Source organism: Neovison vison, chromosome 6, assembly GCF_020171115.1.
Source record: "Neovison vison isolate M4711 chromosome 6, ASM_NN_V1, whole genome shotgun sequence".
NCBI lineage: Eukaryota > Metazoa > Chordata > Mammalia > Carnivora > Mustelidae > Neogale > Neogale vison.
This window is the reverse complement of record NC_058096.1, coordinates 133037397-133061926: the sequence shown is the minus strand read 5'-3', so window position 1 is coordinate 133061926 and position 24530 is coordinate 133037397. Positions and strand designations below refer to the sequence as shown.

Here is a 24530-nt window from a genome sequence, read left to right as displayed (position 1 = left end):
TGCAAATGTTGAACAATCTCACTTATGTGTTGAATCTAAGATAACCAAATTCATAGAAGCAAAGTAGAGTACTAGTTTTCAGGGGGGCGGGGGAAGGAATGTGTGAAGGTAGTCTAAGGATACATACTTCCAGTTATAAGATGAATAAATTTGGGGGATGATTACATCTATGGTTACAGTAACTATAGTACAGTATGGTTACTATAGTTAACAATACTGTATTGTATACTTTAGAGTTGCCAAGAATATAGATCTTAAAAGTTCTCAGCACACACACACACATATATACATACACAATGGTAATTATGTGAGGTGATGTATTTGTTAACTAATCTTATTGTGGTGATCATTTCAAAATATACACATATATCAAATAACCAGCAGTACACCTTAATGTAATTTTTCAATTATATCTCAAGTTGGAAAAAAAGACAATGATTTGAAAATTATGAAGCATGCTTGTTGTGGGGATGGGTATTGGAATATTATTTGATATAGCCCAATGGTTAGTAGTTTGGCAATACTCATAAAATCTTAAACATACCTTTGACCTAGTGATTCCACCTTTACACAATTAAGCTATAGATATATGTACATATTCATGAAATAGTGTATATGCGAAGTTACAATATTTATTTATAGTGTTTATTAAGTGCCTACTATGTGCCAGGAGCTGGTGATATAATGATGAACAAGACAGATAGAAATCCCCATTCTCTTAGAGCTTGATTCCCAGCTCTAGGGAGAGAAAGACAATAAAAATAAATGAATAAGGGTGAGCCTGGTGGTGGGTATTAAGGAGGGAACATATTGCATGGAGCACTGGGTGTGGTGCATAAACAATGAATTTTGGAACACACACAAAATGTATAATTAAATTAAATTAAAAACAAATAAATAAATAAGACATGCCTGCCTACCTTGCTTGTTGCTGATCCACCATTTTGGTGTCAAGACCTGCAGAGTGGGAACCTGAGCTAAAGAGGGAACTAGAGTGGAGCCAAGCCAAGGGTTCCAGGCTGGAGTGAAGCTGCCCATGGATGGCCACCCATGATATCTTCTTTGAGGTTCTAGCACCCACGGGTGAATAGGGCAACTAAGTTCAGCCTGAGCTGGGTAGAGTCCAGTCTCACTTTCCAAATATACATCCAACCATAGGAAGGATATATAATAGCTCTGAATATTTATTGACTCCTAAACCAGCATGGCTTTTTAGAGAGGCCTTCCTTTTATCCCTGACTTCTAATAATTTCCTCTTCTTGAAAAACATTACAGAAATGTGAAGCAAGGAGTTAAAACAGATTCTTTCCTCTATAGACAATCTATACTAATTTATTGAGAGACTTAACATCATTAAAATAGCAATACTTGAGGCACTGGGGGCTCAGTCATTGAAGCATCCAACTTCATTTTGGCTCAGGTTATGATCTCAGGGTTGTGAGATTGAGCCCCACATCGGGTTCTGCTCTCAGCAGAGAGTCTGATGGATATTCTCTCTCTCCCTCTCCCTCTGCCCTGCGACCCCCTGCTCATGGTCTCTTGTGCTCTCTTTCTTTATAAAATTAATAAATCTTTAAAAAAAATAGTACTACTTCACAAATTTATCTATACATTGAAGGCAATCTCAATAAAAAGTCCATTTGTGCATATTGACAAGGTGATCCCAAAAGTCATTTAGAAATCTATGGGGCCCAGAACAGCCAAAACAACCTTGAAAAAGAACAAAGTTATAGGACTCACATTTCTTGACTTCAAACTTCCTACAAAGGTAGAATAGTCAAGACTGTGTAGTACTGGCATAAGAATAGACATATAGATATAAATGAAATAGAATTGGGAGTCCAAAAATAAATTCATATACTTATGGTAAATTTGTTTTTGATATGCATACCAAGACAACTCAATGGTAAAAGAAACGTCCTTTCAACAAACGGTGCTAGGACAACTGAATATCTACATAAAGAAGAGTAGAATTCAATTCCTACCTCATACCACCCACAAAAATAATTCAAAATGGACTAAAGACTGAAACATAAAAGCTAAAACTATAAAACTCTTGAAAGAAAACGTCAGAGTAAATCTTCATGAGGTAATGGTGGTTTGGCTATGACACCAAAAGCCCTAGTACCAAAAGAAAAAAAAAATAGATAAATTGGAGTTAATCAAATTTAAAGTTAGTTGTGTCTTAAAGACAGCCTTAAGAAAGAGGTTACAACCCACAGAGGAGGAGGAGCATACTTGCAAATTATATATCTGATAATCATCTAACATCCAGTATATATAATGGGCTCTTATTACACACTAAAAAAAGATAAATAACTCAGTTAAGAATGGGTCAAGTGTTTCAATAGGTATTTCTCTAAGGAAGGTATACAAATGACCAATAAGTAAATGAAGATGTTCAATGTCATTCATTATTAGAGGAATGCAAATCAAACATAGTAAGATACCCATTTATACCCACTAGAATAAAAAAAGACAGAAAATAATAATTGTTGGTGATAATGTATAGAAGTTGGAACTTTTATTCATTGCTGGTGGGAATGCAAAATGGTGCAAGCACTTAGGAAAACAATTTGGCAGTTTCTCAAAATGTTAAACATAAAATTACCATATGACCAAAAATTCCACTCCTAAGAATCTGCTCAAAGTATTTCCTTAAGAAATGAAAACATGTATCCACAAAAAATTTATACACAAATGTTCATAGCAGCAATATTCATAATAGTAGAAACAGCTCAAGTGTCCATCAACAGAATAGACTTTTTAAAGATTTTTACTTATTTATTTGACACATTGAGAGATCACATGTAGGCAGAGAGGAGACAGAGAGAGGGGGAAGCAGGCTCCCTGCTGAGCGACAGCACGATGCGGGGCTTGATCCCAGGACCCGGAGATCATGACCTGAGCTGAAGGCAGAGGCTTAACCCACTGAGCCACCCAGGCGCACCCAGAATAGATTTTTTAAAATGTATATCCATACAACAGAACTTTAGCCATAAAAAAAAATGAAGCACTAGTATATATCACAACATAGAAAAATCTTGAAAACATGATGTTAATGAATAATTCCAAACACAAAAGTCCATATGTTATATGATGCCATTTACAGTAATGTCCAGAATAGGTAAATCAATAGAGAAGAAAGTAGATCAGTGTTCACCAGGGTCAGTGGGAAGAGGAGGTTGGGGTTTAACAACTAACTGGTACGGGGTTTCTTTTGGGGGGGGGGTCAAGAAAGTGTTCTGGAATTAGTGATAATGGATACAAATTCTGTGACATACTAAAATATGTTGAACACTTTAAAGGGGGTAAATCTTAGAGTATGCAAATTTTATCTCAATACTAAAATTAATGAATAAGTAAAATACATGGTATGTTAGAATATGACGACTATAGATTTAAAAGACATTGTTGCCATGATTCAGCCACTAACTACTAGGGAACCTTGTTAGTGGCCATCCTTAGCAAAATAAAGGTTTAGTCTAAATGATCTATTGGTTCCCTTCCAAATCTAGATTCCAATGATTCTCTCACCCTTCCTTAATAATCAACAATTTCAAAAGAAGTGCTGGAAAAGTCAATTCTAGAAAAAAACCAAGCCCTTATACTTTTGGTATCTCACTTAAGGCAGCTTTATTTTTGCATATTGGTCATTTGATCTCTTTTCCTCTTTATAAAGAACAACTCTGAATGGGTGGAATTTCTAAAGACTGTAATGTTCCCTGAAGATTTCTGAGTGATTGTGAGCTGCATGGAGAGAAATGCTGAGCTTAAGTAATTTGTAAAACTGAGTATCTCTGTAAATGTGAGAACAGATTTCACAAGCATTTCATAAAGAAATGCTTTCAAAAAGAGAAGGTTGAGGCCAGGTGGCTCAATCAGTGAAGCCTGACTCTAGTTTCAACCCAGATCATGATCTCATGGGTCATGGGATGGAGCCCCACATTGGGCTTCATGCTCAGCAGGGAGTCTGCTTGAAGATTCTCTCCCTCTGCACCCCCCTCACTCTCACTCTCTCTAAAATAAATAGATAAATCTAAAAAAAAGAGTGTGATTTGTGAGGACACAGACTTCGTATGAGGCATTTTTATGGTGGTGAAGAGCTTGGGTTCTGCAGTCACCTTGTCTGGGTTGGGATCCTGGATCTACTACTTCCCAAGCCACTCTGCGCTGTTTCCTCAGATGTCATAGACACAGTATTTGTCCCTCGCTGTAGGACAGTTGTAAAGATTAAATTAGATGATACTCATAAAGCACTGAGAAAAGTATCTAAGCCATGGCGAGGACTCAGCAAATGTCAGCATTCTCTATTTGCAGTAAATACTCCAAATGCTTAATGAGTTTTTTAAACACACCTGGCATTACTTGACAGACACTTGTATTGCGAATTGCATTCTAACCCAGATTCTCCAGTCGTTATGTCTTGTTATACAATGAGATTTTTTCATATTGTAAATAACTTTTTTTTTACAGAATATAAGCAAGAAGGCTTCATTAACAAAATGAAGATCCTGCTAATCACATTCATCTTAATCCTTTGGACTGAAACATTGGCAGATCATAGTCCAGGTACTGGTATATTTTATGTTTATTATCATTTAAGAACATAAACATTTTTTATGGCTTAACTGATTCTCATTTTAATACACAGAAACAAAGGATTTATTTGTTTACCAAAAAATCAAAGCAGACAGCATTGAATTATAATTGGAGGCACACTGTCAAGCAAACAATCTCTCAAAGATGACAGAGAACCAAGGGCAAAGCATGAATTATGCTACACTTGGCTAGAAGAACTTTAATTATTCATTGATTTGCTTAGGTCCCAATGTTCTGTGTCTCTGTGAATAGAGTCAATCCATTTGTTTTGGAGGTCAGTCTGCATCCTAGGATTCCCTGACAAACTTCTGAGTTACTTGGAAAGAGGGAGCAATCATTAAGGCATTTACTAGTACATCCCTGATTTCCAGTGTGGAGGTGGCTGACTATGACAGTAGATCCTGGTGGTGTCTCCCTTGAGCCCAGACTCTCTTTATCAGGCTGGTACTCCTCTTACCACCCTTGCCCTGGGCCCAGCTGCTGTGAATATAGCCTGTAACAACTCACAGACAAGGCCCTCTTTCTCAGGAGAACCGCTCTTGGCTCTCTGAGAGTCAGCTAATGCAGGAGATTGTGCCCATAGCCTTCTGCTCCTTCCCTGCAGTTCCTGGGGATGGTCTGCATCCAGTGACTAACGGAGAGAAGAGTATAACAAACCAGCCCTCTTGTCTCAGAGAGCGACATGCTCTGGAATCCTCTCAGATCAGGCAAATACGGTGCTTTGCTCCTCTCCTACTTCCCTATCCTGCTTCCGCTCAGTGAAGCCCCCGTCCCCCAAGTCCCCATCTCAGATCTGCTTCTAAACTTTCCAACCCAAGACACCTGATTAGCTGATATGGTTTCTAAAAGTTACTCTTAATCCACAGACTACTTGGGGGCTTTCTTGTTTATTCTTTAGTATATTATTGAAGTTTGGGGTTCCCCAGCCAAAACAAGAAAAAAAAAAAAAACATGTCTCTGGGATAGAGTGGAGAAAGAAAAACATTATTCCTTCACCTTACAAAAGTCTTCCTATTTAATATTTTCACAAAAACCAGTCTCGTTTCTTCTGTGTGACCTCCAGAAGACATTTCCCTTGGGATTCTGAGTTAACCTAGTCTTAACCTAGGACACAGTCTCAAATGACTATTGTGGTGTCAAATGTAAAGGCTGAACAAGCAATCACCTTGTTTAGGTTTGTTGTCATTTTATTCTGATAGAACCCGGCCCTGAGTATGCAGACGTGGTGTTTCTGGTGGACAGCTCAGATCACCTGGGAACTAAGTCCTTCCCCTTTGTGAAAGCGTTCATCAACAAGATGATCAGCAGTCTGCCCATAGAGGCCCACAAGTACCGCGTGGCCCTGGCCCAGTACAGCGACCAGCTCCACAATGAGTTCCAGCTGAGCACCTTCAGGAGCAGGAACCCCATGCTGAACCACGTCAAGAAGAACTTCGGCTTCATGGGCGGCTCCCTGCGCATCGGCCGCGCGCTCCGGGAGGCGCACAGGACCTACTTCTCTGCGCAGGCCGGCGGGAGGAACAAGAAGCAGTTTCCCCCGATTCTGGTGGTCCTGGCTTCCGGGGAGTCTGAGGATGATGTGGAAGAGGCCTCCAAAGCCCTGCGGGAAGACGGGGTTAGAATCGTGTCCGTGGGGCTGCAGGGTGCTTCCGAGGAGCAGCTGAAGGCCATGGCCACGGCTCAGTTTCATTTCAACCTCCGGTCAGTCAGGGACCTTGGTGCGTTTTCCCAAAACATGACACAGATCATCAAGGAAGCCACCCAGTACAGGGATGGAACAGCCGATATTCAAGGTAAGGAAGGCCTGGGTCCCAGGCAGGGGGCTCTGTGTGTTCTGCCCTCATCTCCTGCGGCTCCCATTCTGGCTTCCGTGACTGGCCACACTGAGGTCCTGGAAATTTCTACAGATCCCTGTCAACTCCACCTGCCATGTCTGCTTGTGCTTTTTCTCTGACGGGCATTCCCTTGCACTCCTTTTTCTTCTTATATCTTGGGTGACTCCTGACATCATTTAAATTTCAGCCCTATAGTCCTAACCTGTTGGAAGGCTTTCCTTTCACATATCTTTTTTGTGTGTCACAGTTTCCTGTGCATGCTTGAGGACAGAAGCACCTTCCAGAGGGAAGAATGGCTCATTTGTGTTTCTGTCCCCTCCACAAATGAACTGGTGGCACGTTGAGGGCAGAAGTGGGCACGTAGGTCTGTCTCTGTATTCTTTAGGTCTACACAGTGCCTGACAATGAACTAGCATTCTCTTTCTTAGTGAGCAAATAAATGGAAGTCCTACAGATAAAATGCGTGAAAAATGCTTTATTTGTGTTTTAAGTGAGTGCTCCATGAAGACCTTAAAACAGAAGACTCTTGAGTACAAATGGTTTCATTGGCAGGTGATTGGAGACAGCATTAGGAAGGAATGGGTAAACTGAGATAGGAAGCCACCCATGCGGTGTTGATGGGCAGGCTTCAGAACAGGCCAGGGTACAGCCCCAGGAGAGCACTCAGTAAAGGTCCCAGACTCATGAAAGTCTCCCACCATTCTCTCCAGAGTAAGGTAGAAAGAGTACCTGGCAAAATGGATTTTTCTGCCTGCCTCTGCGCTCAGTTGGTGATGATGGGCCATTCTGAGCAGGTACTATCTAGTTCTAAGACTCAAGGAAGCCACCTGGTGTGGTACAAAGTGCTCTAAAAACAAGGTCAGAAGACCCAGACACTGCCACTAGCTGGTTGTGTGAACTTGGGGAATTGATGTTATCTCTCTGAGCCTTGCATCAGCATCCCCATTTGTAAGTCATGGGAACTAAGATGACCTTGAAACTTCCTTTCTGCCTCATCATTACTGATTCCATGACTATAGCTATAGCCTAATTCTGTAGTAGGAACAGTTCAGGCCTTAATAACAAATAGATTCCCTGAATAATAGCAAGTTTATTTCCCTTGTAACATTCTAGCACTGGTGGTCAAAGTGACCAGCTGTCTCTCCTCTAGTCCGATACTTGGGTTGGTGGTGTCTCTTCTGTCTTCAAAGTGTGACTTCCAAGGTGCCCTGGGGATTGTTATACAGCTGGTGGGTGGGAAAAAAGATGAAACATCACTCACAGGAGGGTTTATAGGATAAGCTTGGAAGAAACACACATTATTTTTGCTCACATTTCATTATCAAGATCTTAGTCCCATGGCCACCCCTAACTGCAAGTGAGGTGGGGAAGTCAGGTCTAGCTCTATGCCCAAGAAAAAGAAATGGGTTTTAGTGAGTATTTACAAGGTTCTGCAACAGTTAGTGTCACTCCTGATACACCAGGAAATCCCTTTCCTTCCACTCTCCTGATCTCTCACTCCTACCACCTTGGAAAAATAGCAGGTTTTTATGATTTATGTTCTTCTTTCAGAGAGGAAACCCTTCTGTAACCATCCCCTCTTGGGACCTGGGAGATCTTCCAGGTGGCTGCTTAGTCTGTGCTCTTCAGGACTGTAGGATTTTACCACCTTCTTAGAAGGTTCTGTGTGTTGGTTGTGCTTCTCTCCTAATAAACTTCACATCAATATGGTAAAAAAGGTTTTGCTTGATGGGACACTATCCTCGCCTTTAGAGGTTAAGAGTAAGAACTTCAGACACTGTAAGGTCTAGATTCAGAGTCTGGATTGGCTGTTAATGTCCTTAAATAAATTACTTAACCTCTGAGCTTTTATTTCCTTACCTATAATGTGAGGATAATAGTGTCTACCTTGATATGTGTGAGATGGCTTGTGTGGCATTTGGCACACAGTTTACTATTATTCATAGTAATAGCTATTTGCAAATAAATACTAACCCAATTAGGTCATGCCGGGGGTTTGTTTTAGCTAACTGTGTGGAGTACAGAATGCATTGGTAGATTTATGAGAATTATCTTTAATTTGAGTTCTCACTAGGCACCAGGTACTGGAGGGATAGTGATAAATAAGACATATCTTCTGGTTTCTAAATTTCACAATCCTAGTGGGTAGCTCTTGGCAAGTTTGAGCTTATCTCTTGGCTATGAGTTCCACAGATATAGTTCTTCCACCTGTGCCTGGAATAGGCTTTTTCTGTGCATATGGTATTCTGTTCCCTGGAGTCCAGATTTTTACAACCAACTGCATACCTGGCATCTTCAATAATATCCCAGACTTAATGTGACTGAAAAGGAACTCTTGAATCCCCCTTGCAACCTGTTCTTTCTACTGTCTTCCCTGTCTTGGAAAAGAAGATACCACCAATATCCACTCAGTTGTTCATGCCAAAAAGCTAGTTCTCACCACTTCTTTTTTGTCTTTTAACACTAGCATCCAATTTATCATCAAGTCCCTCTCTGTTCTATCTTTAATTCATGTATCAAAACTACACTGTTGTTTCTTCCTAACTGCTTGTCCTAACTTCCTTGTCCAAGCAACATGATCCCTTTCTTGGACTAGGGCAATTGTTTATTAATGGCTATCCCTGAATTTTTTTTTTATCTCTCCTCAACAACTGGGTTGATATTTTAAAGATTTAAATAAGATCATGTGACTCCCATATGATTTGGACGCTGCTTCTTTCTGGCCTCATCCGTCATTGTTCCCCTCACTCACTGTCACCAGCCACTCTGGTCTTTTTTCTTGTTCCCACCTCCTTCTGTCCCTTCTGTGAGAACTCCTCTTCTGGCAGGAATAGGAGTATGTAGCTGAATCCTTCTCTTTGTATCTCAGCCCCAGTGCAGGCCTCTTAAAGAACACCCCCTGACTTTTTTTGTTTTTAATCTCAAGTAAGTTAGTCCTTCTCGCACATCCCCAGAAGAGTAATTTAGTTGACTTAACTTGTTTCAGTTCCTTGTGAGCACTGAAATAATATAATCTAGTTATCTGTCCTCCCCCTAGAATCTGAACTTCCTGAGGTAAGAGATATTTCTGTTAATCTATCCCTGCCTAGCACTTGAGAGGGATGGTAGAGGTGGTGGTCGTGCTGATGGTGGTGGTTGATGGTAGTGGTGGTGGTTGGTAATTGTTGTTGCTGGTAGTAGAGGTAGAGGTAGAGATGGTGATTGTGGAGGTATAGGTGGTGGTTGGTTGTTGATGGTTGGGGTGATAGTACAGGTGGATATAGGGGCGATGGTGGTGGAGGTGAGAGTGGTAGCAGTTAGTGGTGGTTGGTGGTGGGGTGGTCATACTGGCAGTGATGGTGGTCATGAATATCATGATGGTGCTGGTGGTGGGGAGTGATAGAAAAGTTGGTAAGAAGCATTTTTCAGAGAGAAGGAACATTATTGCAAAGACTCTGAAGTCAGTGACCCTGTAAGTCTTGCTCAGAATTTTTATCTGCTGTTTATTAGAAGAAAACAATGCTAACTACATCTGTCATGACCACCTCTGTTCTCACTAATGCCTTTTGACAATCGGTAAAGTGCCTTTCTCACTCTGGACCAGTAGTTTACACTAATCTTTGTACTTTTCTCTCTCTCCATAGTCTCCCTCCCAGTGGCCTGTCAGAAAGATTCATTAGCTGACCTCGTGTTCCTAGTAGATGAATCAGTTGGCACCCGGCAAAATTTAAGGAACCTGCAGAATTTCCTAAGGAACATTACCGCCGCCATGGATGTGAGTTACAATTGCACGCGCCTTGGTCTTATGAGTTACAGTGATAGAGCCAAGATTATTTCCTTTCTAAATTCAAGCACAACCCAGTATGAGTTTCAGGAGCAAATCCAAAAGCTTTCTATCCAGGCTGGGAAATCCAATGCTGGGGCTGCCATTGAGAAGATGAGGCTAGAAGCCTTCTCAGAGTCAAGTGGCAGCAGAAGGGCACAGGGAGTGCCTCAGATCGCAGTCTTTGTCACCCACAGACCATCGACTGATGAGGTGCGCGACGTGGCGATACAGCTTCGGCTGCAGGATGTGACTGTGTTTGGCATGAATATTCAAGGAGCTAATGACGTCCAGTTAGAAGAAATAGTGTCTTACCCTCCAAGGCAAATGGTTTCCAAGCTTGAGTCCTACTCAGACTTGGAAGCTTACGGTAAAAAATTCCAGAAAAAACTCCAGAATGAAATTTGGTCCCAAATTTCTACTCGTGCTGAGGGAATGGACCTTGACAGAACTGGTATGTTTTTTTAAAAAAATACTTTTCTTATTGTAAAAGTAATATGAATTGTGGCCTAGAGCAGGGGCAAGAGTGAGGACTGACTGTAATTGCTTGAGAGAACTTTAGTAGTTAGGTAAATATTCTAAGACTAGATTTGGTTCTGGTTGCAAAACTTCATAAATTTACTAAAAATCATCAAATGATTACAAAGGGTAAATTTTTTAGTGTATAAATTGTATCTCAAAAAATGTAAAAAAAGTAGTATGTGTTCATTATAAAAAAGTTTAACAATATGATGAACATGAAGAAAAGAAAATCATTTGTCATTCTTTCTTTCAGATAAAACCATTTTTAACATTTATCATGTCATTTGGTTTCTTCTCTTTCCCTATGATGTACATACACTGGCACACACACACACACACACATTTTTAATTTATTTTTATTTATTTATTTACTTAGGATGGGGAGGGGCAGAGGGAGAGGGCAAAAGAGAATCTTTAGCAGGCTCCGCATCCGATGTGGAACCTGATGCAGGGCTCAGTCTCACAACCTTGAGATCATGACCTGAGCTGAAATCTAAAGTTGGAAGCTTAACTGACTGAACCATCCAGGTGCCACATACACATTTTTTAAAGATAGTATAGCATTGTACATGCAAGTGCTGTCCAAGAGAACTTTCTGTGATTATGGAAATGTTCCCCATCTGTGCTGTCCAGTAAGGCAGTCACTAACTAGCCACATGTGGTTATTGAGCACTTGAAATGTGGCTAGTGTAACCGAAGATCTGGACTTTATTCAATTTTTCTGAACTTTAATTTTAATTCAGTTTAGTTTTGATAGCCACATGTAGCTGGTGGGTATTGTATCATACAGTACGGGAATATACAGTTGGGTAATTTAAATCAATTATGACTACATTTTTGTGTGACCAACAGAAATAAAAACAGCATTTAGCTGTGAGGATAAAACTATTTTTTTTATGTTTCACAAATAAGTCCTAAGGTAGGTAGACAGAGCTGGTATGGTATACCACAGTGTCAGGAACCCTGTCTCTTTCTACATTATTTTTTGGCCATTTGTGGCTTTTATTCCCAGGATCATAGTCCAAGATAATTTCTCCAAGCATCACATTCATACCCAGCAAGCAAGAACGATAAAAAAGGAGGAAGTGGGAAAGTTTCCACTTCCTTTTCTTCAAAGATATTCCTAAAAATGACACATATAATTTCTGTTTACATCCTAGTGGCCAGAACTTACTCACATGTCACACCTAGTTATAAAAATGGGAGCTGGAAAATGTAGTCTTTATTTAAGGCAGCCAGGTACCTTGGTAAAAACTGGGGGTTTGACTAGTATAGAAGGAGACAATAATATTGGGGATAACCAATGTTATCTTCCTTCCTTACTTTTCTGTCAACCTTGTATCACAGACTTTCATCTATTTCCTTAAATATTATTTTGCAACATTTTTTTTTAGGTTGGCAATAAAATTCCATGGTACGAATGGAATATAATTTGCTAAACGTACCCTAACTGTTGGATGTATACGTCATCATACATATTTTTCCCTTCTGGAAGTCTTGGATAATATCATCTTAATCCTTGTATCTTTACACAGAACCATGAGTATTTTTGCACTTTTTTTTCCAATTTATTTATTTTCAGAAAAACAGTATTCATTATTTTTTCACCACACCCAGTGCTCCATGCAAGCTGTGCCCTCTATAATACCCACCACCTGGTACCCCAACCTCCCACCCCCCCGCCACTTCAAACCCCTCAGATTGTTTTTCAGAGTCCATAGTCTCTCATGGTTCATCTCCCCTTCCAATTTACCCAAAAGCACATACCCTCCCCAATGTCCATAACCCTACCTCCCTTCTCCCAACCCCCCTCCCCCCAGCAACCCACAGTTTGTTTCGTGAGATTAAGAGTCACTTATGGTTTGTCTCCCTCCCTATCCCATCTTGTTTCATGGATTCTTCTGCACTTTTTGACCTTTTCTATTATGTTTGTCTTCCATCATTCTAGTGAAGATATCCTAGTTAAGATACACTGTGAATCCTCTATAGTTTTACTTAGCTCTTTCTTTTAGATGAATAACTTTACATAGAAGGCTTAAAATATAAATAATCAAAATAATCTAATTATAGCACCCAGAGTCTCCTTTATATCTATTGCAAAGTTAAATACTTATTTTGGGGATTATTTCCTAATATGTGTTTGAGGAGGCAGAGTTAACAATTTAATATGACTCTAGTATATTACAGTAACTGCACAATAAATCAGTTTATTACAGATTAAAACATTTTTTCATTATTTGTATTAATGGGATGCAAACAGAAATACTGGATACTTTTAAATGGCAGATAACCACAAAAATTATCTTTGATAGTATTCTGGGTTTTATAATTACATTAAGATACTAATGGTGTAAAAGAGTTACGAATACGCCTCAAACAATGAGGCCACACTGTAATGATTCACTAGATTGTACTCACTAGACATTTATTCAGTAAGTGAATTTTCTCCCCAATTACCCAGTACAATTTTTGCCCACAGTAAGGGTTCAGTAAATAAACGTTTGCTGAATATATTGACTTAGGACCAAGGTGAGAAGAGAGGGACCCTCTTAGCTAGATGTCAAGTATTATAATCGGAATTTATCTGGGAGAGTGTAAGGAAGATGTAAACTGCACATGGCATACAAGTAAATAAACTCAGATGCCAACAAAGCAAATCAGTAAGCAGAAAAACACTGGCACTGGAATAAACAACGGCAAGATTTGCCAATAGCAAAAATGAAACTGATAGAGATAACCAAGAAAAAGTTTATATTGGACCATACCTTTTCTCACCCAAATCAGTTTGAGACAGACCAATAGAGGCACTGTAAGAGACTATGGCTGTCTTCCTTGATCTTCAGACATCCTAGTTTCCAGTAATTTATTACGGACCTGTTACCCACAAATCAATATAAACCCATTCAGATTTAGGGATTAGTTTTCCACAAGTACAAAGTTGAATTTCCTTTTATTTGTCCTAAAATGCTTACTTTCAAACTTGAAGGGACTTCAATTATTCCATGTAGTTTTGATAACATTCTTTTATCTTTTCAGACCAGAGTCAAAATACTCGTACAGTATTCATACTGCAGCACCTTCCACCCACCCTTTGGTCGCTTGAACTGCCCTTCTTTGGTTCTTTTTCCGCTTTCTGCTTACTTAGCTCTTTTCAAAGGTGCATGCTAAAAGAAACTTGATGTGACTTTGTGTTTACCTAATACTGAGATATCTGCTGTCTTCACACATTTCCTTTGCAGATAAAATGCTTCTGAACAATTGGAACTGGAATTTGGCAGAACTTACATAGAAAAGGCTTGTGATTTTCCAATGATTTTAAAGGCCAATTTTAAACTCAGACCAGTCAATTGAAAGTTTAAGAATTTATTCTGGGCCAGCCCTGGATTTCCTGTGGCATGAATACATTACACACAGGAGCAAGAAACAAGACCTGTGTTCCCTCCTGAGTGACTGGTGGGGGAATTTTCCTAGTGGCAGCCACTCTGGTCTAGTACCAACTACGAGGGCATAGGAGGAATGTGTAGTGTGGTCTCTCTTGGAGAGTGACAATGACATGACAAAAAATGATTATTTTCGATATAGAAATTCTAAATGGGAAGGTATAGGACCTAGACTAGAGGCAAGGGCCATGTGAGGGGGATAGCTGTTCTTCATGAGGCCTTAGTCTGTAGGTGGCTTCTTACTAATTGAGTAGTTCTCAAAATTTGGTACCTGACTCAGGTTGGGTTCCTCAGAAGTAGATGCCAGAAAAAGCTTTGTGTGAAACTGATATATTAGAAAATATACCCAGGGAAAACTGGAGATTGGTAGGAAAGTGAGGATTGGGGCCAGGAAGGAGAGGATGATAAACCAAGTCCCATGGAGGTTCAATTCTACAGGGCCATTCTAGAGACAGTGTAGTTTAAACATTAGAATTGTCCCAGTCAGGGGGCAGTGTAGCTAGAGAATTTGTATTCTAGTACTTCCAGGCACTTCTTCAAGCCCCATGTTAAGGGGGTTCCAGCACACTGAGTACAATCTATCCACAGACAGACACGGTGCAAGCCTTCAGAGTGAACATGTTAGGAACTGGTGGGCAGAGAAATGGTAGAGTTTGAGGGGATACAGGCTAAGTACCAACAGGGTCAGCTATAAACTTATCAGAGGTTCCTGAGGAATTTATTACTAATTCATCTGTCCAAGCCCTCCCAGAAACCTAGGGCATCAGTCTCAAATTAGGGCCTGGGCACTTGCATTTTAGCGAGCTCTCCTATAAATTCTTGTTAGCAATGTTTGAGAGCCTTGATCTTAGTGAATTTAACATGGTCTAGAGTGTGATGGTCAGGTTTGTAGATTCAAAATGGTCAAACACAGAAAACCAGTCATTGTCTCTACCACATCTGTCACAGGGTAGGTATCTAGTTAAGTCAGGTTTCATTAAATCAAGAAGAGATTCGCTATAATCAAACCAAGAGACTGATGTATAGAAGAGTGACAGTTATATTTAGATGTCCAGTGCCCAGAGACCTGGACATTCATGTCCTCTGAGAAATAGTATTCTCTCCCTATAGGCATGCATACCAAGAAGCTAAATTGAAATCGAGGATTGCTGGAGGTTGCAGGATCATAGCCATGGAGTTAGTTTTATGATTGAAATGTCTGGTATCATTCAGCTGGGTAGCTGGTTCTTTTTAAAAGTCAAAATATAGATCTCCCTCTCTCTATATCTCTCTCTCTGTCTCTGTATAACTCTACAGGTGAGGGGCCAGGGACACATTCTTCTTCAACACTTTCCAATCAAACATTTTGTGACAATGGCAATGTTCTATATTTATACTATTGGATATGATAGTCACTAGCCACATGGGGATGTTAATTTAAAATATAGCTAGTTCAACTTAAGAGCTGATTTTTAAATTTCATTTAATTTTAAGTAGATTAAATTTTTAAATTGACTTTTTAATAGCATTGTGTGATTAATGGCTAGTGTATTGGACAGCACAGCTCCAGGTGGGCTATGTGGGCATTGCCTTCGTTACCCACTGTGACTCACATTTTTTTCTGTCCTTCATTGCTGACCACCATTGTATTTATTCTGAAACACCCCTGATTCTTCTTTATTAGGTATATAAATTAATACATTCTGGTTGCTGTTAAGTTTTGCTGGCCTGAGATTAATCCTATCTTTTGCAGATAACTGCTTATCTTTGCCTTAATATTTTATGGATTGATTCATAGTTTATTTTTAAAATTTTTTTTATTTTCAGCATTACAGTATTCATTATTTTTTCACCACACCCAGTGCTCCATGCAATCTGTGCCCTCTATAATACCCACCACCTGGTACCCCAACCTCCCACCCCCCTCACCACTTCAAACCCCTCAGATTGTTTTTCAGAGTCCATAGTCTCTCATGGTTCACTTCCCCTTCCAGTTTCTCCCAACACCCTTCTCCTCTCTAACTCCCCATGTCCTCCATGCTATTTGTTGTGCTCCACAAATTAAGTGAAACCATGTGATAATTGACTCTCTCTGCTTGACTTATTTCACTCAGCATAATCTCTTCCAGTCCCGTCCATGTTGCTACAAAAGTTGGGTATTCATCCTTTCTGATGGAGTCATAATACTCCATAGTGTATATGGACCACATCTTCCTTATCCATTCGTCCATTGAAGGGCATCTTGGTTCTTTCCATAGTTTGGTGATTGTGGCCATTGCTGCTATAAACATTGGGGTACAGATGGCCCTTCTTTTCACGACATCTGTATCCTTGGGGTAAATACCCAGGAGTGCAATTGCAGGGTCATAGGGAAGCTCTGTTTTTAATTTCTTGAGGAATCTCCACACTGTTCTCCAAAGAGGCTGCACCAACTTGCATTCCCACCAACAGTGGAAGAGGGTTCCCCTTTCTCCACATCCCCTTCAACACATGTTGTTTCCTGTCTTGTTAATTTTGGCCATTCTAACTGGGGTAAGGTGATATCTCAATATGGTTTTAATTTGAATCTCCCTGATGGCTAGTGATGATGAACATTTTTTCATGTGTCTGATAGCCATTTGTATGTCTTGATTGGAGAAGTGTCTGTTCATATCTTCTGCCCATTTTTTGATATGATTATCTGTTTTGTGTGTGCTGAGTTTGAATTTTTTTTTAAGGATTTCATTTATTTATTTCACTGAGAGAGACACAGCGAGAGAAGGAATACAGCAAAGGGAGAGGGAGAAGCAGGCTTCCTGCCAAGCAAGGAGCCCAATTCAGGGCTCAATGCAGGGCTTGATCCCAGGACCCAGGGATCATGACCTGAGCCAAAGGCAGACCCTTAATGACTGAACTACTCAGGTGCCCCTGATGCATAGTTTAATTCCCAGGTCCCAACTTATTGCCAGTATTTCTGATTTCTTAAAGACCAACTCCCTATAGCCTGAAGTAGTGTCAATAGCTACAAGTTGCCAAAAAGCTGTCAAGAAATAAAATATTGTGGAATGACTAAATTATCTTGTATTTTAAAGATATGTTCACACACTCAACCAGGTAATTGCACAAATAACCAAAATTTGAAAATACGCTCTTTCTTCTACCCAATTTCAGTGAGTAATTGATAGAGTCATAAATAATTAGTAAAGTTAAAACATGTTTTCATGTTTTAACACAAACAGAATCTACTCAACAAAGGAAGGAACATTGAAATCCCTCTCTTTTTAAAAAAATATTTTATTTATTTATTTGACAGAGAGATCACAAGTAGGCAGAGAGGCAGGCAGAGAGAGAGGAGGAAGCAGGCTCCCTGCTGAACAGAGAGCCCAGTGCGGGGTTCGATCCCAGGACCCTGGGATTGTGACCTGAGCCGAAGGCAGAGGCTTAACCCACTGAGCCACCCAGGAGCCCCTGAAATCTCTTTTATTTAAAAATTTTTTGTTGAAATCTTGTGATACACCAGGTATACTAGGTAAAAACAGAGAAGGAGGCAGCTTTTGCCCTTGTGGGGCTGACACTCTGTGGCAGGAAGCAGTATGTGTTCATGAACAAATGAAGAAGATAACTTCAAAAAGTAGGATGTCATAGAGAAAATAAGGTAATAGCATAGGCAATGATTGATGTGTTTTAGCTAGAGGGGAAAAGAGGGTCTTTTTGAAGAACTGGCATTTGAATTGGCAAATGATGAGATAAGAAGGAATCAGCTATGTGGATATTTAGGGGGAAGAATATTCCAGGAAGAGAGAAGGACAAGGGCAAAAGCCCTGGGGCACTTTCGAAGTACAGAAAGCAGCTCAGAGTGGTTAGAACACAGTGAGTAAGATGAAGAATTGCTGAAACAGGGTCTAAGAGAAAAGCAGGGAGAAAGTTCAGGCCAATTTTTTATTTTTAAATTCTAAATGCAGTGATAAACCACTTAAGTAGAAGAGTAATATGATCTGGTTCTAGCTTTAAATATATTGTTCTAGTTGCTCCAGGAAGAAGAAGTTATTGGGGAAGTAAGGCAGTCGGTCATCTCCTTCTATCCATTTCTCAAGGAATGATAAGGCATAAACTGTCCAAAAAGTCACATGTCAATACTAGAAAAACAATTTTAATCACAGCCTGGAGACTTGGGAATCTGGTCCTTTAAATTAACTGGCTGTATGATCTGAAACAAAGCACTGGGGGCCACTCTGTTTCAATATCCCATCATGTTTTCATGAATTTCAAAAGAGAAAATGGGCATGAACAGGTTTGATGAAGCAGACAGACTGTGCAAATGATGAAGAGTTCTCATTCTCTAGAACCTTCATGTTCTCCTGGTCCTCTACAAACCCTCTTACAGTGTTCTCCCAGAGTCTCTGTAATTAACAAAGAATTCATTTCCTTCTTTTCTTTTCTTTTCTTTTTTGCAGGCTGTATGGATACGAAAGAGGCTGATATCTATTTCCTCATTGATGGCTCAACCAGCATACAGAAGAAACACTTTGGACAAATCAAGGAATTTATGCTGGCTGTGACAGGAATGTTCAGCATTGGCCCAGACAAAGTCCAAGTCGGAGCGGTGCAGTATTCACATAAGATGAAAGTGGAGTTTTATATCAATGACAGTTCTAATAATGTGAACTTAAGAAATGCTATTTTGAACATCGAGCAACTCAAAGGCAGGACCCATACTGGGGAGGCCCTGGATTTCGTGCTGTCAATAATAAAAGAGGATAGGAAGCATAGGACACGCCAGGTTCCCTGTTACCTCATTGTGCTGACTGACGGGAGGTCCGCAGATGAAGTCCTAGAACCTGCAGAGAGAGTAAGGGCTGAGCAAGTCACCATTCATGCAGTTGGCATCGGGGAGGCTAACAAAGCACAACTCCAACAAATTGCTGGGGGAGAAGAAAGGGTTAGCTTTGGGCAGAACTTTGATGCTTTAAGAAGCATAAAAGATGAAGTTGTTCACAGGATCTGCAAAGAAAAAGGTAAGCAAAACAAAAATGGCTTTATTCTCCATACTTCATTAGGTACTTCAGGCAGACTGATAGCTGGGCTGAGACAAGAAGTGTCGTGACCAGTTGTCTGGTTAACATTTTGCTAACTTCCTTTATCATCAGGGAGGGATTCAGCACCCCCCCCCTTTTTTAAATATTCTATTTATTTGACACAGAGAGAGATCACAAGTAGGCAGAGAGGCAGGCAGAGAGAGAGAGGGAAGCAGTCTCCCTACAAAGCAGAGAGCCTGATGCTAGTCTCAATCCCAGGACCCTGAGATTGTGACCTGAGCTGAAGGCAGAGGTTTAACTCACTGAGCTACCCAGGCACCAATTGCCAAGATTGGAAAATCCCTCAGTAGACAGATGCTCTGAGGCCATGTTGAAAGTTGTAAGTAGGAAGGTTGCTAAGAATATTGTGGCCTTGACAAAGCCCACCGGTATGGTGTGTTAGAGACTCTATTCTGTGTGTGCATGTGTGCACATGTGTACATGTGTGTGTGTGCGTGCATGTGTGTATGTGCATGGGCTAATTAAAGCAGATGAGCACAGTGGAAAGAAAATGGACTCTGGCTTTAGTATCCAACTCACTTTCCTACTTGACCTTCAGACTGCCTCATTGATTAAGCAAGGGTAACACCTATATCATAGAACCCTCACAGGTTTAGCATTACACGCATCAGCCATCATTTCTCTATTATGCATGCATATCTAGTACTCACATAACAATTGTTTATTTTTATTTGTAACAGAAGCACATATTTGCATTTTCATTCTGACTAAAAATCATGTAACAAAAGTTAGGAAAAACAATTTTCAAATTCCTGTACCTGATTATGATTTCTCTTGTTAGTAATAGCCACTTACTAATTGAAGATGATATATGTTGATTGCTAGTATGAACACATGAAAATTCCATGTGCTGAGAGACATGTTAACTTCTTGGTTAAGATAAAGGATGGTGGAGTCAATGAGTCAAAGTTCAAACCCCAGCCTTATTACCTGTGGACCTTGAATGGGTTACATCCTGTCTACCTGCCTTCATCCCTGTGTGGAGCCTATAGTGAAGCTTGAAAGTGATAATGCATGTGGAAAACTTAAAATAATGCATGTGGGCCCGTAGTAACTGCTACATAAAAAGGAGCTGTTGTAGAAGTTGGCTAAGGTATTCACTGATGAGAAGACAAAAGAATTTTCACTTATTTGAACTTAGAAAAGTGAAAAAGTTTGGGGATTTTCTGAGTCACTAAAATAAAAAAATAGATAAGCAATGCAACTAATGAATTATGGAACTCTACATCAAAAACCAATTATGTACTGTATGCTGGCTAACTGAACATAACTTTAAAAAGCAAACAAATGAAGAAACAAAAAAGAAAAACAGATAATAAGTGGGGCTCACAGCAAAATCAGAAATCCCAATATTGCTCATTGTTCTCGCAATTGTGGACAGTAGTTGGGTCTTCAGGATGTTCTAGAAAGACTACAAGAGCAAAAGTTCCCCAACGTTTCCTGGGATTGATGCAAAGGAACATAACAGGGTTCCAGGAAACAGAAAGTAGACTGTATCTCAGTCCTTTCAAGCGAGATAGGCCTGGACCAATGTGAGGAGGTGCAGTACATAATCTCCTGTGGGTCAGGTTGTTGTCGCGCAGGTGCCTGAACAATGGCACACCTGAGAGCTACGGACAAGGAAATGAGCCATAAGATGGTAAATAGAGGCAGGGAAACTAAGGAACCAAAGCTGGAAGACCCAGAAAAATACTGACTAGTCTCATAGCAGATGCATATGGAGCAAAACACAGTGTGTTTATTGCTGAGAGGGCAAGAAAAGGGGCTTTAACAGAAAGACCCCAAACTACACAATGCAGAGTATTCTTTCTCTTTTGTATAATGGTCCAGGGTGAGTAGTGGAGGTCTGTAGAGAGACCAGTCCATGCTCAACCCATAGCTCCCATCTTTAGGTCAAAAGTGAACCTCTAGTTCTCTTCACCTTGCATTTTAGAAAGGGAGAAAGGGCCATATGAGTCCACTACACTCAATTGTTTTAATGTTAAGATCCAGACGTGGGAAAGTCACTTCTGCTCATATCTATTGACCAAAACTTAGTGAGAGGGCCACATGAAGCTTCAAGGAAGACTAGGATATATGGTCTTTTCCTGGACAATCATCTGGCTCGTTGAAGCTAGTTTCTAGTTGAAACTAGTTGACACAGAAGGATGGGAGACCAGATATTAGAGGATGGGAAGCAGTCTCATCACAAAACAGATATAAGAAGGTAGACCCAGTGAACACCAAACCACATGTAAAAGTCCACTCCTTTTACATATGTTTCATGGAAGGGAGGCTTCCACATTTCACAGCAGTGGGGCCTTGTCAAGGCCACAAATATATTTAGTGACCTCTCTATTGATGACTTTCAAGATGGTCCCAGGCAGCTTGGGTCTTAAATGGTGGTTTTAATGTTCCCTGGTGGGCCTTACATAAATTATTAAAAAATAATAAACATTGTTTTTATTCTTTTTGACTAATGCTAATTGTTTATTTTTAAATAGTATGGGATAGACTCTGTGAGTGTTGAGGGAAGGACTACTTAAGAGAATGGCAATGACAGCAGGTAGACCAAAAGGATAAGAATAAGGAGATACATGCCAACAACAATATTTACATACTATATATAGAGAGAGACATAGATGTACTCACACACATCTGTACAATGGATTAGTAACACTGGGTTTTTTTTTCTGTGGCTTATAGAAATTGGTCTTCAATGTGTACATCCATGCACATACACACACATATATATATACAAAAATATGTGAATTTCAAGTTGGTAGGTTTCTTCAAATTTTATATATAAATATAGGAATAGTCCATGCTGAACGGATATGTGCTTACTAATACACTTATTATCTCTAGTAGGTTTCTCATCCTGATTTTTTTTCTCACCCTGATTTTTTTTCCAATTTATTTATTTTCAGAAAAACATTATTCATTATTTTTTCACCACACCCAGTGCTCCATGCAAGCCGTGCCCTCTATAATACCCACCCTGATTTTTAATATTGATTTATAATATTTATCAAATCACTTTAAATTATCCAAGAAAATAATGCAACATAAAGATTGCTTAGAATTTTGTGTTTTTACATTATACATAGAAACCTGAACTAATAGTCCTGTGAGTGTAGAGAATTGATTGCTTTTTCTCTGATTCCTTTTTTTCATCATCATTGCATCCTTTAACACATAACCTGATACTTGGCATTTCATACACCTCAAGAATTATGAATAAATGAATTATGGATAAATGAATATATGCTTTGGAAGTTGCATTTTTTCTTTAAAATTTCGTGGGTAATAATTCAGTGGATTTCTGATTCAGGGTTCTAGTCAGCAGGCCTCTACTACAGGAGCAGATTAAATTTTCAAATGTAGTAGCAGGTGCTTAAGTTAATTTTTGATGTTTTCTGACAATGCATTTATTTCTGTCTTATCATTTCTCTATATTCTGGAAATCCTGTCAACCTGGCTCATTTCTGTTCTTTTTGACAACATGCAGGATGTGAAGACATGAAGGCTGACATCATGTTTCTGGTGGACAGTTCTGGCAGTATAGGACATGACAATTTTGGGAAAATGAAAACTTTCATGAAAAACCTATTAGCCAAGATTCAGGTTGGTCCAGATAGAACTCAGATTGGTGTCATTCAGTTCAGCGATCAAACTCAAGAAGAATTCCAACTTAATAAATACTTTACACAAAATGAAATTTCTGATTCAATAGACAGAATGTCTCTCATCAACCAAAACACTTTGACCGGAAATGCACTGACTTCTATAGATGAATACTTTACCCCTGCCAAGGGGGCCCGTGCTATGGTCAAAAAGTTTCTTATCCTCATCACGGATGGAGAAGCGCAAGATCCTGTGAGAGACCCTGCTAAAGCTCTTCGGGACAAAGGTGTAGTTATCTTCTCCGTGGGGGTGTATGGCGCCAATAGGACACAGCTGGAGGAGATCAGTGGGGATGGCAACTTGGTCTTCCAGGTTGAGAAATTTGATGATCTGAAGACAATAGAAAGCAAACTCATTTTTCGTGTTTGTGCTCTCCATGGTGAGTAACACCGTCATCCTTCAGGACTCTGAAATGTGAGTTGTTGACCTCTTCAGGTGAACAGTGGGTTGTACCACAGGTTTGGACTCTCTCTGGACTTTGGTGTTAAGTTTTAATCTTATTTCTGTTTTATTAAAATGCCTGTGACCTCCAGGGATATTCCACTTGAACAATCTTGTCAGCCAGTTTAGCAACAAGGTAGTCTGGCTGTGGAGACTTCGAAGCTATTCCAAAAAGTTCTCAGAATTTTCCATTGAACTTCCAACTTTTTACTACCTGAATACCTAGATTTTCCACAGGAAATTTTTAATCCCAAATGATTCCCCAGAATTTTTTCTTGCCTACCTATAATCCTTGTCAAGTAGTAAATACCTAGAAATACAAATTCTTCTTCTTAGGTAAATGAAATCCAATATCCTAAGCATTACCCTCCCCCCCCAAAAAAATCCCGTTTTAAAGGATTTCATTGATTCACCTATTTTTCTCCACTTCTATGAGTGAGGTATTTTACAATGGTCTTTTCATTTATCTATCTCTTTGGAAAATTTTAATTTGTTACTTTTTTAAAATGATTGTTCAGGATCATCATTTTTATCTCTCACAAACTGTAATGCTTTTCAAATTGCATCAAGCAAATCTTCAGTTTGAGTCCATCAACTTTAATGACTCTTGGATGAGAACTTGGCTATAAATCCACACATAAGACTAAAAACAACTCTGCTTTTAAATCTATCATGTGCTGTTATCTGTGTTTTGGATACAACCAGGAAAACACACTGAAGTATTGGTAAATTTGTTGTATGTTGTTCCCCTGGCAACATAGAGACCTCCCTTGGACTATATTATTCAGAATTCTGTGTGAGAAATTTTCACAAGTTAACAGAATGTTTTAGTGTAAACTCTGAGTTTTAGGCAGTGACACTGCAATTTCTTTCATAACAGCTTAATTAAAATGGCAAGGATTCTCAAACTCTTGGTAGTGTTGATACAATCTAAGACAGGTTAGCCTTAAGGCCACATCCCCACCTTTGAAATCCATGGAGATCTTCCTGGCATTTCTTCATTTTGATAAACATGATGTTTGTGAAGGCCCTGTCTATAGCATGAGGTGAAATTTCAGCTGACTCACATACCAGATTGACTCATAAACGTCAAATCATGTCATTGTCCCAGGTTTCTACACATATATCCTGGGCTCACCCATAGCATCTTAGCCTTGAGAATTTGAGA

At 39.7% G+C, this 24530-nt stretch overlaps 1 protein-coding gene across 4 annotated transcripts in view; it reads left to right on the top strand.

Moving 5' to 3' along the window:
• The first annotated feature begins 4481 nt into the window (after positions 1-4481).
• COL6A5 (collagen type VI alpha 5 chain) overlaps positions 4482-24530 on the top strand; it is a 96564-nt gene continuing 76515 nt past the window's right edge. For 3 of the 4 annotated variants that reach the window (XM_044252398.1, XM_044252396.1, XM_044252397.1), the window contains exons 1-3: positions 10090-10693; positions 18614-19174; positions 22746-23300. In XM_044252398.1, coding sequence (XP_044108333.1) covers positions 10186-10693; positions 18614-19174; positions 22746-23300 — 1624 coding nt within the window. In that variant the 5' untranslated portion in view covers positions 10090-10185. Of the gene's footprint in view, positions 4573-5801; positions 6396-10060; positions 10694-18613; positions 19175-22745; positions 23301-24530 lie in introns of those variants that run through there. The other variant, XM_044252400.1, reaches the window with a different exon arrangement.